General features: G+C 36.8%; 1 protein-coding gene across 1 annotated transcript in view; it reads left to right on the top strand.

Annotated features, from left to right (window-relative positions):
• Positions 1–15,974, top strand: part of STK32B (serine/threonine kinase 32B) — a 384,972-nt gene that overhangs the window by 301,211 nt on the left and 67,787 nt on the right. The window contains exon 6 of the mRNA XM_007496744.2: positions 2,413–2,502. Coding sequence (XP_007496806.1) covers positions 2,413–2,502 — 90 coding nt within the window. The remainder of the gene's footprint in view (positions 1–2,412; positions 2,503–15,974) is intronic.

The raw sequence follows: 15,974 nt of genomic DNA, 5'->3' as shown, positions 1-15,974 counted from the left end.
TGTAGCCTTCATGCAATTCCTCTGGGACCCATTTCTGTACCATTAATATTTGCACTAGGTTGATCATTTAGAGTCTACATCCCAGATCATATCCCCATTGACCCTTGTGATTGAACAGTTGTTTTTCTTCTGTGTTTCTATTCCCACCATTCTTCCTCTGACTGTAGAGAGCTTTCTTTCTCATAAGTCCCTCCAAATTGTCCTGGATCATTGCATTGCTGCTAGTACAGAAGTCAATTATTTCAATCATGACACAGTATATCAGTCTCTGTACAATGTTCTCCCGGTTCTGCTCCTCTCACTCTGCATCAATTCCTGGAGGTCATTCCTGGTCACATGGATTTCTTTCAGTTCATTGTTCCTTTGAGCACAATAGTATTCCATCACCATCAGATACCACAATTTGTTCAGCCATTCCCCAATCGAAGGGCAGCCCCTCATTTTCCATTTTTTTTTTGCCATCACAAAGAAAGCAGCTATAAATATTTAGGTACCAGCAAAAAAGACTCCAGCAAATCATCACAAGGGTTATTCATTATGATCAGGTGGGATTTATACCAGGAATGCAAGGATGGTCCAATATTAGGAAAACTGCCCACATAATTGAACATATCAACAAGCAAACCAACAAAATCAAATGATTATTTCAATAGATGCAGAAAAAGCCTTTGACAAAATAGAATACCTATTCCTATTGAAAACACTAGAAAGCATAGGAATAGAAGGGTCATTCCTAAAAATAATAAACAGTATTTATCTAAAACCATCAGCAAACATCATCTGCAATGGGGATAAAATTAAAGTCTTCCCAAAAAGATCAGGAGTGAAACAAGGATGCCCATTATCACCTCTATTATTTAACATTGTACTAGAAACACTAGTAGTAGCAATTAGAGAAGAAAAAGAAATTGAAGGTATTAAAATTGGCAAGGAGGAGACCAAGCTATCACTCTTTGCGGATGATATGATGGTCTACTTAAAGAATCCTAGAGAATCAACTAAAAAGCTAGTGGAAATCATCAACAACTTTAGCAAAGATTCAGGATACAAAATAAGCCTACATAAGTCATCAGCATTTTTACATATTTCCAACACATCCCAGCAGCAAGAGCTAGACAGAGAAATTCCATTTAAAATCACCCTAGACAATATAATTCTTAGGAATCTCTATCTGCCAAGACAAACATAGGAATTATATGAATACAACTACAAAATATTTCCCACACAATTAAAACTTGATCTAAATAATTTTGTTTTTTCATTGCTTCACATTTAACCTGAAATGCAAATTCATCTCCTAAGATCTACCCTTGCCTCATGTTGTATGTGTGTGTGTGTGTGTGTGTGTGTGTGTGTATAAGTATGCACATATTTATTTATAGTATGGGATGGTCAGGGAGGATTAGCCCCTCTGTTTTGAGGGTTTGCTAAGCCCTCTTCAGAGATACTCACCCACCTTTGGTGTCAGTCTCTTACATAAACCTCATCGGTAGTGCCAAAATTTGTAGCATGCTCAGCAGTTACATCTAGATAAAACTGACTCAGCAGAAGGTCTAAACTAGGCTGAAGGTATATGACAGGGCATCCAACCCTTCAGGAAATTAATGAGGATGTATACCCCAGTATGTGAAGACTCATGCAGAGGAATGGTGGGTGAGAACAATTTGTTTCAGTGTCCAAGAAGGCAGCTGAAGCAGGAGCTCTAGAGGGCTTAGAGCTTGATTGGACATCAAAGAGGCCAAGGTCATCCATAGCATCCAGGGCCATTACCATTTGCCCTGACTTTTGTCTTGCCACTGGACCTTGATGACTTGGGAAAAGAGGGAGTCTAACTGTTTTGTGTTCCTGTTTCACTTAAATCCTTCTCACAAATAAGTCAAGACATCATTGGTCCCAGACCTTTGAAAATGAAGGACAAACGTATATACTAAATACATATATATGCTTTGAAATGAATTTTAAATTGGATTAAATTAATATTAAATATCACTATGCTATTATAATTAAAAGTTATAATGTTAGCCAATGATTTCAGTAATGACAAATGTATTCTTATAAAATCTGCAAATAAAATGAAAACAAGAGGGATAACAAACTCAGGATAATGAAGTCAAGAGCCACAAAGACTTTAACAGACCATCATGATGGGCTGAATCTAATAATATGAAATTCAATAAAAAGAAATGTAAAATCCAGCATGAGTTTAAATAGTATGGCATTGAGCCAATCTGATGGACATCCTCCAAATCGGGATTTTATAGACAATGCAATGTTTCTCTGCTCTCCCAAGAGGTGGAAGGCAAAGGTTTTATTTCACCCAACAGATAGATTTCTTTTCTGTGCATCAGCCAAAACAATGATCAGGTCCAGATGTGGCATCATTAACATCCATTTGTGTTTCTGTATTTTTAGGGCATGTCCATATTACTGATTTTAACATCGCCACCGTAATAAAAGGAGCAGAAAAGGCTTCCTCTATGGCTGGAACGAAGCCCTACATGGGTAAGTTTTATGGAGGATTAGAAAAAAAACTTTAGCACATACTAGGCACTTAATTATTCTTTACTGCATGGCTGACAGAGGTCCTTATTTGGGATTTAGAACACAGAATGTCAGATCTGAAAGAAACCTTAAAACATAGACTATTAGAATCAGGGATACTTTAGAATACAAATTTGGAAGGGATATTGGAGATGATCACTTTTAGTCTCTCTTTTTTTTTTAATAGGGTTAGGGACTAGTTGAGGACTGGATCTGTGTTTTCATTGGTATTGGGAGCTCTTGGGAGAGGTAACTCTTACTAATGCAACCTTAGAGTTGCCTAGAGCTCTAGGAAGTGACTTGTCCAAGTTATGTGTCAGAGGAAACACTCAAATACTGGGGTTTTTTTCTCACTATTTGGAACTCATCCAATTATTCAACAAATTTTACTCTTTATGCAATGGATTGTCCTAGGCTCTAACTCAAAAATTGTCTTATGAGCTAGTTTACAATATACCCACACAGTTGCATTATTTTCTAAATGCATATGCCATCTCCAATTAGATATATATCAAGAGAATGTTCAACTCTAAAAGCATTTAAAACCATGATGTTAAACAACCAACTAGAAACACGTTTTGAATTCAGAATTTATAGAGAATCAAGATATGTATCATGTGGTATATTAAATGGTTAATAAAATAATAGCTCACATTTTAATAACATTTTTTCTCAGAAAGTTCCTATGAAGTAGATAGTAGAAATACTATCATCCCCACTTTACAGATGAAGAAACTTGGGCTCAGAGCAATGAATTACTTGCCCAGTGAGCTGGCTGGTTAATGCTAGAGTTAGATCTTGAAGTCAGAAGTACTTTGATCCCAAAGCTTTGGACTATTATTTTAGGTTTTATCATAGTTTTAAATTACTATAATAAAATTCTGATTTTTTAAAAAGAATCAGGACACAGGACAAAGAGAATAGATTCCCTCCCTACTACCAAGTAACCTTTCTAAACCCCAATACATTGAGGGAAGTTGGACATATGTAATTATGATTTTTTAAAATTATTTTCTTTTGGAATGACAGTAGATAAAACATGCCCATATTATCACTTCTCTCCTTATATTTAGATAGTAAATTGATTTTAGAATGAAGAGTAGTTAGGTGATGCAGTGGATAGAACACTGAGACTCATACTCATGAGTTCAAATCCAGCCTCAAACACTCACTAGGTATGTGACCATGGACAAATCACAATCCTAATGCCTCAGTTTTTTGTTATTTTTGTTGTTTTTATTTTATAAATGATCTGGGAAAAGAAATGGCAAATGACACTAGTATCTTTGCCAAGAAACTCCAGAATGGGGTCACAAAGAGTTGAATACCACTTAAAACAAAACAGCAAATAGAATACAGAAAACGGAATGATAAATATGGAAGAGAAATTGGTGGGCAATTCTTCTCCAAGGTGAAAAGACATCAAATTACTTAAAAAAAAATCAAATTATCTTGTTTTTTTGGACACAATATACTCATCATGAATATGAAATTATGGAAAATAGACATTGTTTCTCTTTCCAGTAGTTTGTTGGATACAACTTACGCATAATCAGGACAATGGAATACCCAGAGATTATAAGACAAGGATTTTCCAGGAGGCCAGTATCCCTGGGTCAAAGAGCAGGTGTTGGGCAGAGGGTGTATGCGTGTGTGTGTGTGTGTGTGTTTTAGATTATGAAGGCTTTTGATTGCCAGATAGAGTCATATTTGCTCCTGAGATCAAATGAAGGACACATGAGCAAATGGTACTCTTTCCTTAGGAATTTATGTAGCATTTTACTGTTTGAAACCCTCACATTTCTGAGAAGTGGCTTCCCATACTCTACCTGAACATGTCCAGTGATAGAAAAAAGTCACTCTTTTGCAAGGTAGTCCATTTTATATTTTATTTATTTTTTAAGGACTTCTTCCTCTTGAGACAACTGTTGCCTGCCTGACTTCTCCCTTTAACCTTCTCTTCTTCAGGCTAAGCATCCCCAATTCCTTCTTATGATTTTCCTATGACATATTTCTTCAGTTCCTCCACACTTCGGGATTATCTCAAAACTAAGCTTGGTTCTACAAAACCATACCCAGTTCACTGATGCTTATAAATTTCTCAAAAGAGTTCAAATCCCTCGTCATAATTCACTGCTTCAAAGACTCTCTCGCCAGGGCCATGGAAATCAGAGATAAGCCAGGAGCATGCCCCATTGCTCTGAACCTTTGGGGTAATTTACATTATATTGGTTCTCAGTTCTGTCAGTTCAAATTCTGTTATCACAAGCTAATGTATTAATTTGGAATCAAATAGAACTGCTGCATTGGCCTGATAACTTCCCTCCTTGCTAAGAAACTAAAGATACTGAACAGCAATGGAGAACCTGTTTTGTTTAAGTTTGTAATAACAGGTTAGCTGTTTACCATTAGAGACACTTACTATACTGCAAGAGAAACTAGAGCAATATTTTATTCACTTAATCAGTAAATAAAGAAGATGATGGCCATAATGAGATCCAATGCAAATGCATAAATCTAAATGATGTGGAAATATGAGAAAATTAATTTGTGCTAAATGTACCAGATTAAGCAAGTTGGTAATAAAGACCTGTGAAAGCTTTGCAAGTGAATTAGATGTTCAAGAGGCTACAAGTCAATTTCAAAAGCACTGCTCTAAAATAACCACTTTTATTTGTTGAAATAGATTAATTTGAATAGGATTGCTTTCTAAGGACACTTGACCATTTGCATCATGGTTCAAGGTTACATTTCATCTTACTATTTTTTAAGAACACTGCTAAACTTTTCTGGTTGAGAAATGGCCTGACCTTTTATTGCCATCTCCTTACCAATTCTTATATATATCAGAGGTATACATTTAAAGAACATTTCTCATCTCAAAGGTCATCAAAAATCTTTATCTTTCTAGGACAACTAACCATTAAAGATTAAGAATCATGCATTCTTCTGAGAGAGGAAGTGTGGCGTAGTACACAGGTTTTGTAGGAGCCTTTGTAGGAGTACGTAGGACAAAGGCTTTGGTCATGGAGCCAAAGATGACACCAGTTTGAATGTCATCACAATCCAAACCTTTACATAAATAGTCTTACCTCTAGCTATCACCCTTTCAATCCATCCTTTATATAGCTGCCAAATGGTATTCCTACCGCATGTTATACCATGTCTTTCCCTTGTCAAAGATACTTCAGCGACTCCTTGTTTCTTTTAGAATAAGACAATAATAACAGCAATAACAAAAACAATAATAATAGCTAGCACTTTTATAGCACTTTAACATTTACAAAGCACTTAACATGTTATCTCACTTGTTTCTCACAACAACCCTAGGTTCCAAGTGCTATTATTCCCCATTTTACAGAAACTGAGAGAGAATAAATGACAGTAACACAACACAAGTGTCTGAGGAAGGATTTGAATTTGGGTCTTCTTGACTCCAAGCCCAGAACTTTATTCACTATGCCACCTAGCATTCCTCTATCTGGAATTTAAAGTCCTTCCCAATGTTGCTCCATTCCATGTACCAGACTCATGCCACTTTATTTCCCCATTGTACAGTGTTCTATCCATAATTCCCTCCCTCCTGTTCTTCAGATATTACATTTAATCTCATGCTTCCATGATTTGGGGAGATTATACCTGAAATGCTTTATCTCCTAATCTCCAAACCTAGGAATCCCTAGATCCATTTGAGACTCAACTCAAGTGTCCTTCTCACCCTTGACATATAGGAGGAGCTTAATAAATAAATGTTTATCTCAATTTAATTGAACCCTGTAAGACTTTCCTTGGTTTATTATTGTTTATTTTTTACTATTTCATGGACATTGTTGTAGCTCTTGGACTATCCATTATAACTTCTCATCTTTGCTATGTGGAAAGTCCACTTTTTTTCTGGTTTTGTTTACCTATGAATGATGTTTACACTTCTCGAGTACAGATCATTGCTAGTAAGAAACTTCAAATTAGCTTGACTCCCTAGGTAAACTTCATAATGATGATACTAATAATATCTGGCATCTATATATTATTTTAATGTTGGCAAATCAGTTTACAAATATATCATTTTATCCTCATAGCAACCCTGGGGGAGGTGTTATTATTACCTCCACTTTACAAATGAGGCAACTGAGGTGGAAAGTATTTAAATTGATAAACGTAGTCATACAGCTGGTAAGTATCTGTGTCTATAGTCAGGTTACTTTGCTCACTTCTTGAATATGCTTTAGGAGATTGCCCTTCCTTCAGTTTATCCATCCAAGAAAAGGATGATAAAAAGATCTACCTCACAGGGTTGTTATGAGGATGAAATCATTTAATCAATCAGTAAATCTTTATAAAGCATCTACTGTATGACAGGTACTCTGCTAAGTATTGGGGATACAAAAAGAGACAAATAATAGTCCCCACTCCCACGAGAAATGTAAAAAAGCAAGTTATATGCAGGATAACTAAGAAATATTTAAGAAAAGGAAGATACTGGAATTAAAAGGAGTTCGAGAAAACTTCCTATAGAAGGTAAGATTTTAGTCGGGGCTAAAAGGAAATTAGGGAGACCAGTTGTTGGGGCAGAAGAGGGAGAGTGTTCCAGACATGGGGGACAACCAAAGGAAATACCCATAGTTGATAGAGTTAGTGTCTGCCAAGAAGCCAGTGTCATTGGGTCAGAAAGAAGATGTTTAGTAGTAAGGTGTGGAAAAGACTGGAAAGGTATTATAAGGATGATGTTAGAAATTAAATCTTGTTACATTAGTTTAGAGAAAAGAAGTAAAGAAGCTGGCTTGAGAAAGAATTAGTGTTTGAAACAGATCTGAGACAGAGTGTCAGTTTCAAATGTTGACAGTGTGTGTGGAAGGTATAACAGTTTTTTCTGTGGCAGTTAATCTCTAGGAGTGGCAGTTATTTTCTCTCAGAGTGCTGGGAGCAGATGACATCTTCTTTTCTCTCTCTCCTTACTGTCTGAGGTAGAAGGGAAAAACCTGAAGGAGCTAAGTGATTTCCTTTTCTAACTTGGGAAACACTAGTGATTGTCTATTGTTATTTCATAGATTGTTTCATTTCTGAGGAGACCAAAGAAAGACTAGGTCTTTGGTTTGGACGCTTGAGTCTGCTAAGGCTCAGAGTCCTAACTTGATTCTTGCTTAGGCTCCTTCAACTGGCCTTTGTTATTTTTATAACTTGGAGACAAAGTTATGAATTTTATACTTCTTATAAGGATAATAGTGTTAGATTTTTTATAGTATAGGGAAAATTGGAGTTAGTCAGATCAGGAAGGATCGGTATAGCCTGTGGAAACAGAAGAGGTTTCTTGTGGAACCAGGGAGTTTTATTTGGGTGGAGTTAGAAATTCTTTTATATCCTTATATTCTCAATAAATAGTTTATTTTTTGTATAACAAGAGTCTCCTTAGTGTCCTTGTTCCTGGCCCTGAAGAGAAGTTCACTTATGAGTTTCACTTCACTTATATAAACTGAAGATACTTTGTAAGAACAGCAAACAGAGTATCTAACAAGTTTATATCCATAAATTATTATTTTTATAGCATGTAGTTATGTGGGTATGGGGGGTAGATTATGAAGGGCTTTGAGTGCCAAACTGAGCATTTTGCTCCCTGGATCAAATGAAAATCAAATGAGCAAATGATACCCATTCTTCATGCATTTAAGTAGCATTTTATTTTTTGAAACTTTTCTTCTTTATATCTATTATTTGATCCTCAAAACAATGCTATGAGCTTCTTGGGCATATGTTAGGAAAGTTTGGGTTAGAAAGAATCTTAGAAATCATTTGGTTACATTTCCACATTTTAAGAGAAGGAACTGGAGATTGGGATGGGTCTCAGTGATTTTTTTTATAAATAGACAGTATCCAGGTCTCCTGACTTACAGCATCTAGTGCTTTTTTGATGGAGAAGGAAAGTAATGAATTTTGGGAACTCAAGACAACTTGACAAGAAAATAAAAACTCAAAATTTTTGAAGGACCAAAAAGGCACTGAAAATGGTTCTGCCAATAACTGATCATCTGAATAAGTGTGAATAGGATAAAAAAATGTAAGACAAGATAAGGAAAGCCAAAGAAATGTATAGTTTAGGTCAAACTTTATGCAGGGAATAGATAATTGATCATTGGACCAATTTCTTACCTTGCTGTAAGTCAACTCTATTGATTAGTAAAAAATGGATTGTCCTCAGAGACAGGCAAACTTGACTCATCCCTAATCTATCACAGACTAGTCACATGTTTCCCAGAAAATCACTTTCTCTGACCCTCACTTTCCTGGTCTTTAAAATGAATTAGTGAGGGGCAACTAGGGGGTTCAGTGGATTGATAGCCAGACCTGGAGATAGTTGGTCCTGGGTTCAAATCTGACCTCAGGCATTTCTTAGGAATGTGACTGAGCAAGTCAATTAACACCCATTGCCTAGCCCTTACTGCTTTTCTGTTTTGGAATCAACAGTATTGATTCCAAGAAGGAAGGTAAGAGTTTTAAAAAAATGAAAGGTTTGAACCAGATGGTGTCTAAGATACTTTCCCAACTCTAACATTCAGTCAATCTATATAGTAGATGAAGATTGCTATGATTACTATCAAATACAGAACATAGAATCTCAGAACTGAAAGGGATTTCAAAGTTCATTTAGCCCAATTTCTTTTCACTGTACTAAAATTTTCCATCCACAAGTGATTATTCAGTCCTTGTTTGGAAATTCCGGTAACTGAGAAGTCATTACGAACCATAACTGTCCATTTCAATACTGGAAATATGGGACTGTTAGGAGGTTTATCTGTATATGTAGCTGAAATCCACTTCTCTGTAACTCCAGTTTCTAGTTCTGCTCTCAAAGTTGAGTCAAAAGTTTAATTTCTCTTCCACTCAATAACTCTTCTAATATCTGAAGACTACTACAGTATCCCTTCTTAAGTTCTCTGTTCCCCATGTTAAATATTTTAAGAACCCTTTCCATCCTGGTCACTCTCCTTTATACTAGCTCCAACTTATTAACCATTCTTCTAAAATACAGTATTTGGAATTCTCCATGGTATTTACTCCAACTGTGATATGACAAGGATAGAGAACATAAGGATTCTCACCTCTTTCATTTTGGATACTATATATCTGGGTAGTCTTTGGTCTAAATCAGCATCACTAAGGGAGGAGAACTTCAATGATTTGTCTCTATGCCTTTTCAATTAATTAAAAAACAAGCATTTATTAAGCTCTTACCATTTACCAGGCATTATATAATGTGCAGCAGATACAAAAGAAGGCAAAAACCAATTTACTCTTTAAAAAGATTAAGCCCTCCTGGAAGCATTATCACTCCTCCCTCCTCCCCCTATCCCTGCTTCAGGATACCACATTGGCATAGTTGGGGAACTATCTAAATTACTCATTCAGTTTCTTCATTAAATATAAATCTTTCTTAGTGATGTTACTACTAGGTGACATCAATGAAAACAACAATGGACTTGGAGTCAAGCAGATGTGTTCAAATGTGACTTCAGACATTTGCTATCTATGTGATTCTGAGCAAGAATTCAAAATCCAGTCTCAAACACTTTACAATCTCTGTGAACCTAGGCAAGTCACTTAACCTGTCTGCCTCAGCTTTCTCAGCTCTAAAATGGGGACAGCTAACTCCAAGAATTATTATGAAAATCTAATGAGATAATATTTCTAAAGTACTTCCAACATGGATGTTAAAAGCACTTAATAAATGCTTTCTGGGTTGCTTCTTTCTAGAGATGTCTAAATTTCATTCAACATCATTCATTGAATGAATCACAGGGAAATGTGCTAGGCTCTGATTGAAATCAGCTTTATATGCAGGAAAAGTAGATATTTGCTTATTTGGGGTGACTTAAGGAAGCCCCTTTATACACAACATAAAATATTGTCTTCTTTTATGTTACTCACACCTTTAATATAAGACTAGAATTAGTGAAAAATTATATACCTCATTCCTGAGAATACCTATAATATGACATACCCATAACATCTGTAAGAAATAATAAATTAAAAAAAACATATTATAAACGTATTTCCTGAGGACCTGCAGAGTTGAGGTGGGAGAGCATTGGCCATAGGTGAATGAATTTTTTAGCTACAGTACTCCTTCTAGACGATCTATTAAAATGAAAATGGGTTGCAAAATGTCTCTGGAGGCAAAACCAACAAAATTACAGATTCTTGAAGTATTGACATCACTAATATTCATGTCTTTGGGGTTAATGGATTATTCACCATTCAAAGGCAAATACAGCCTGGAGAGGATTTATATGTGAATACTTGTCTGTCATTAACGCATTAGTGAGAATTATTCTCCTAAATCTTTGTAAAGGGATACAAACAAAATCAATTCTAATGAAATATAATAATAATTAATATAACAATATTAGCAAGATCCCAAATACCAGATTAAGAACATTTGTAATAGAAACTATTTCTTCTTTGCTCAGGTATGTTTCTTCTGAGACCTAGGGTTCTTAAATTTGACAGGTTGGATGGAGCTGAGAAAGTAGACTAGGACAGCTCCAGTTTCAAGGCAATAGAAGCTACCTTCTGGCAGCTGCCAAAAGCACTACTGCTATATACTTTTCCAGGTGCTATAAATGATCATAGAGGTAGCTCTAGACCAGTGATGGTAAACCTTTTAGAGACAGCAGGCTATGCCCTGCCCCTCAGATTGTGTGCCATGTTGTGCCTCCCCTCACCTCATATAAGGGAGGGACAAAAGTAGGGGAGTAGCCTGAGGACACTGCTCAGGGGGGCCATAAACACTTCCACTGGGCTCCTGGGAAGAGGAGTGGGGAGGCACAGTGGAGAGGGGGAAGACAGTAGCTCCACCAGAGTCCCCCTGCCTTTCTAGTAAATAACTCTGGCAGGTCATGGTGCACATGCCCACAAAGAGGTCTCTGCATGCCATCTGTGGCAGCCAGGCCATAGGTCCGCCATAGCAGCCCTAGACCCTGCCCTGTTCTGTAGATATACAAAGACATTTAACATGTCATGTTTTTGGAAGTCTGACAACATCCAAGGAAAAACTTAGCTCCTGACTGAGTATGTTTTTCTTGTATCTTCTTCCTTTGCATGTGCCAATTCACATGTTGATAAAGTATTCATATATTCATTTCACCATATTAATCAGCCCTGGCATGGAGGTTAACTAAACTCTTCATGGGCTCTGGGGAATTCATATGATCCTTTATCTGGGACATTTAAAAAAATATTGCACATTCCATCTGTTATTTTAATTAATAAAAAATCTGGCTCTATGCAAATATCTTTCCCTAGGATGTCTTGAGAGTGTGCCCTGTGGGACTTTATCCACTGAATCATTAACTGAGCTGGTGCAATTAATATTCTGTGAACCGTTTATGGGGCCTTTGAGCTCAAGAGATCAAGTGACTGAAATCCACAAATCTGTTATTTGACACTCAGTATTCACTTGGCTGTATGTAGGAAGATTCAGATTTTTAGAGAGGATTCACATTTACACACAGTATCTTATCTTATTTTCTTGTGGTATAGGGAATGCTCACCCACACTAGTGCACTTTGAAAATAAGTGCTTTTGACAGTCAACCCTCTCCTTTTTGGAGGTCTTCTTGATAATCTAATAAAAGGGTTAGAGAAGAGGAAAAAACCGGTTAGAATGACTTGCCCAGAACAATATGGGGAAGATTAACTTACTGTAAGGCTTCTATAATTTGCCCTTTTCTGTTGTTTTTGTTTTTCATTTTTCTTTGTGGGCTAGCTCTCCTCTTCCTAATTCCTGACTATTGTCATTCCCCAAGGTTCTTTTTTAATTCATTTTATAGTCTCTGAAGTAAAGAAACAATGTGAGTTCTATGCAAGCTCTATGATGGGTGTTGGGAGTAAAAGGACAAAGCAAAATTAGTTCTGCCCTCAAGGAACTTGGAGTCAAGCAAAGGGAGATAGCATGTCATTATATAATGCTGTTCAAAATTTATAAAATTGAATCTGTGAAGTGATTTTAATGGGAAGATATTAGTGGGCCGGCTAATCAGAAAAAGCCTCCCTTGACAATCATATTCATTCCCATTCTTTTATCCCCTTCATATGGCACTTAGTTATCAGTTTTTCTCCTGTGTTCCATATGTGTATTTCCAGCTATCTCCCAGACTTTTGTGCTTAATGATCTTTTTATAAAACAATCAAAACCTTTACCCTCTGGCTTACAGTTTATACCAAGTACCAGTTCTAAGGCAGGACAATGGTAAGGGCTAGGAAATTGAGGTCAAGTATCTAAGAAGTGTGTGAAGACAGATTTGAACCCCAGACCTCCAGAATCCTGACCTGGCTCTCTATTCCCCTGAGCCACCTAGCTCCTCCTTGCCTTATTTTTGTTTTAAATCCTTACCTTCTGCCTTAGAATGGTTCTAAGACAGAAGAGTGGTAAGGGCTAGGACAATGGAGGTTAAGTGACCTGTCCAGGGTCACACAGTCTGAGGACAGATTTTATCCCAGGACCTCTCCTTTCTGGACCTGACTCTCAATCCACTGAGCTACCCAGCTGCCCCTGCTACTTGCCTTATGATCTTTTAGTGGGTCAGATTTCTATAAGAAACTCACATTCAACATCTACTTATAAGATTGAATTATAATCTTTTGTTATTCCAAATGAACTTTGTTATGTTTTTTTCCAAATCAGTAAAGAAATTTTTTGGGAGTTCCATGGGTATGGCACTAAATAGATAGATGAGTTTGGGTAGGATGGTCATTTTTATTATACTGGCTCATCCTACCCATGAGCAGTTAATGTTTTTCCAATTGCTCAAGTCTAGTTTTAGTTGTGTGGCGAGTGTTTTGTAGTTGTGTTCATATAGTTCCTGTGTTTGTCTCGGGAGGTAGATTCCTAGGTATTTTATTTTGTCTAAGGTGATTTTGAATGGGATTTCTCTTTCTAGTTCTTGCTGCTGAGCTGTGTTGGAGATATATAGAAAAGCTGATGATTTATGTGGGTTTATTTTGTATCCTGCAACTTTGCTAAAGTTGTTGATTATTTCAATTAGCTTTTTGGTTGAATCTCTAGGATTCTTTAAGTAGATCATCATGTCATCTGCAAAGAGCGATAACTTAGTCTCCTCCTTGCCTATTTTAATGCCTTCAATTTCTTTTTCTTCTCTAATTGCTACTGCTAGTGTTTCTAGTACAATGTCAAATAGTAGAGGTGATAATGGGCATCCTTGTTTCACTCCTGATCTTATTGGGAATGCATCTAGTTTATCCCCATTGCAGATGATATTAGCTGTTGGTTTTAGATATGTACTGTTTATTATTTTTAGGAATGACCCTTCTATTCCTATGCTTTCTAGTGTTTTTAATAGGAATGGGTGTTGTATTTTATCAAATGCTTTTTCTGCGTCTATTGAGATAATCATGTGGTTCTTGCTGGTTTGCTTGTTGATGTGGTCAATTATGTGGATGGTTTTCCAGGGAAATAATGAAAAAAACACAAATGAGGGGGGCCTAGCAGTCCCAGACCTAAAACTATATTACAAAGCAGAAGTCATCAAAACAATTTGGTACTGGCTAAGAGACAGAAAAGAGGATCAGTGGAATAGACTGGGGGCAAGTGACCTCAGCCAGACAGTATACGATAAACCGAAAGATCCCAGGTCTGGGGACAAAAATCCACTATTTGATAAAAACTGCTGGGAAAATTGGAAGACAGTGTGGGAGAGATTAGGAATTGATCAACACCTGACACCCTACACCAAGATAAAATCAAAATGGGTGAAAGACTTAAACATAAAGAAGGAAACCATAAGTAAATTGGGTAAACACAGAATAGTATACATGTCAGACCTTTGGGAGGGGAAAGACTTTAAAACCAAGCAAGACATAGAAAGAATCACAAAATGTAAAATAAATAACTTTGACTACATCAAATTAAAAAGCTTTTGTACAAACAAAACCAATGTAACTAAAATCAGAAGGGAAACAACAAATTGGGAAAAAATCTTCATAAAAACCTCCAACAAAGGTTTAATTACTCAAATTTATAAAGAGCTAAATCAACTGTACAAAAAATCAAGCCATTCTCCAATTGATAAATGGGCAAGGGACATGGATAGGCAGTTCTCAGATAAAGAAATCAAAACTATTAATAAGCACATGAAGAAGTGCTCTAAATCTCTTATAATCAGAGAGATGCAAATCAAAACAACTCTGAGGTATCACCTCACACCTAGCAGATTGGCTAACATGACAGTTATGGAAAGTAATGAATGCTGGAGGGTATGTGGCAAAGTAGGGACATTAATTCATTGCTGGTGGAGTTGTGAACTGATCCAGCCATTCTGGAGGGCAATTTGGAACTATGCCCAAAGGGCGATAAAAGAATGTCTACCCTTTGATCCAGCCATAGCACTGCTGGGTCTGTAACCCAAAGAGATAATGGACACAAAGACTTGTACAAAAATATTCATAGCTGCGCTCTTTGTGGTGGCCAAAAACTGGAAAACGAGGGGATGCCTATCAATTGGGGAATGGCTGAACAAATTGTGATATATGTTGGTGATGGAATATTATTGTGCTAAAAGGAATAATAAAGTGGAGGAATTCCATGGAGACTGGAACGACCTCCAGGAAGTGATGCAGAGCGAGAGGAGCAGAACCAGGAAAACATTGTACACAGAGACTGATACACTGTGGTATAATCGAACATAATGGACTTCTCCATTAGTAGCGGTGTAATGTCCCTGAACAATCTGCAGGGATCTAGGAGAAAAAACACTATCCATAAGCAGAGGACAAACTGTGGGAGTAGAAACACCGAGGAAAAGCAACTGCCTGACTACAGTGGCTAAGGGGACATGACAGAGGAGAGACTCTAAACTAACACTCTAATGCAAATACTAACAACATGGCAATGGGTTCGAATCAAGAATACATGTGATACCCAGTGGAATCATGCGTCGGCTACGCGGGGTGGGAGGGAGGAAAAGAAATGATCTTTGTCTTTAATGAATAATGCATGGAAATGATCAAATAAAATACTATAAAATTTAAAAAAAAGATTGAATCATAATCACTAACATTATTATTATTCTTAATCTCAGAGTTGGAAGGTACCTCTGAGGTCTCCTAATTCAGTCTGTACCCCTTTCTAAAATATCTCTGGCACTTTCTCAATCAAGATTTGTATGAAGACCACCAGTGATGGCCAATTCATTAGCATCTGAGTCAAGTCAATAAGCATTTACTTACCACTTACTGTGTGACTCACTAAACTTTGGGGACATGAATGCAAGCAAAAAACATGATAATCCTTTCCATCAAGGAGCTTATATTCTAATAGAGAAGGGCCATATAAAGGAAACCCTAAGTGGGTGGGGGGAAGAGAAAAGGACCTGGCACAGGGCCAAAGTGGAGAAAGTCTGAGCACAGGGGGATAGCCTGGAG

The sequence above is a fragment of the Monodelphis domestica genome, chromosome 6 (genome assembly GCF_027887165.1).
Source record: "Monodelphis domestica isolate mMonDom1 chromosome 6, mMonDom1.pri, whole genome shotgun sequence".
Lineage (NCBI taxonomy): Eukaryota > Metazoa > Chordata > Mammalia > Didelphimorphia > Didelphidae > Monodelphis > Monodelphis domestica.
The sequence above is the reverse complement of the archived record's forward strand: the minus strand, read 5'-3'. Positions and strand labels throughout refer to the sequence as shown.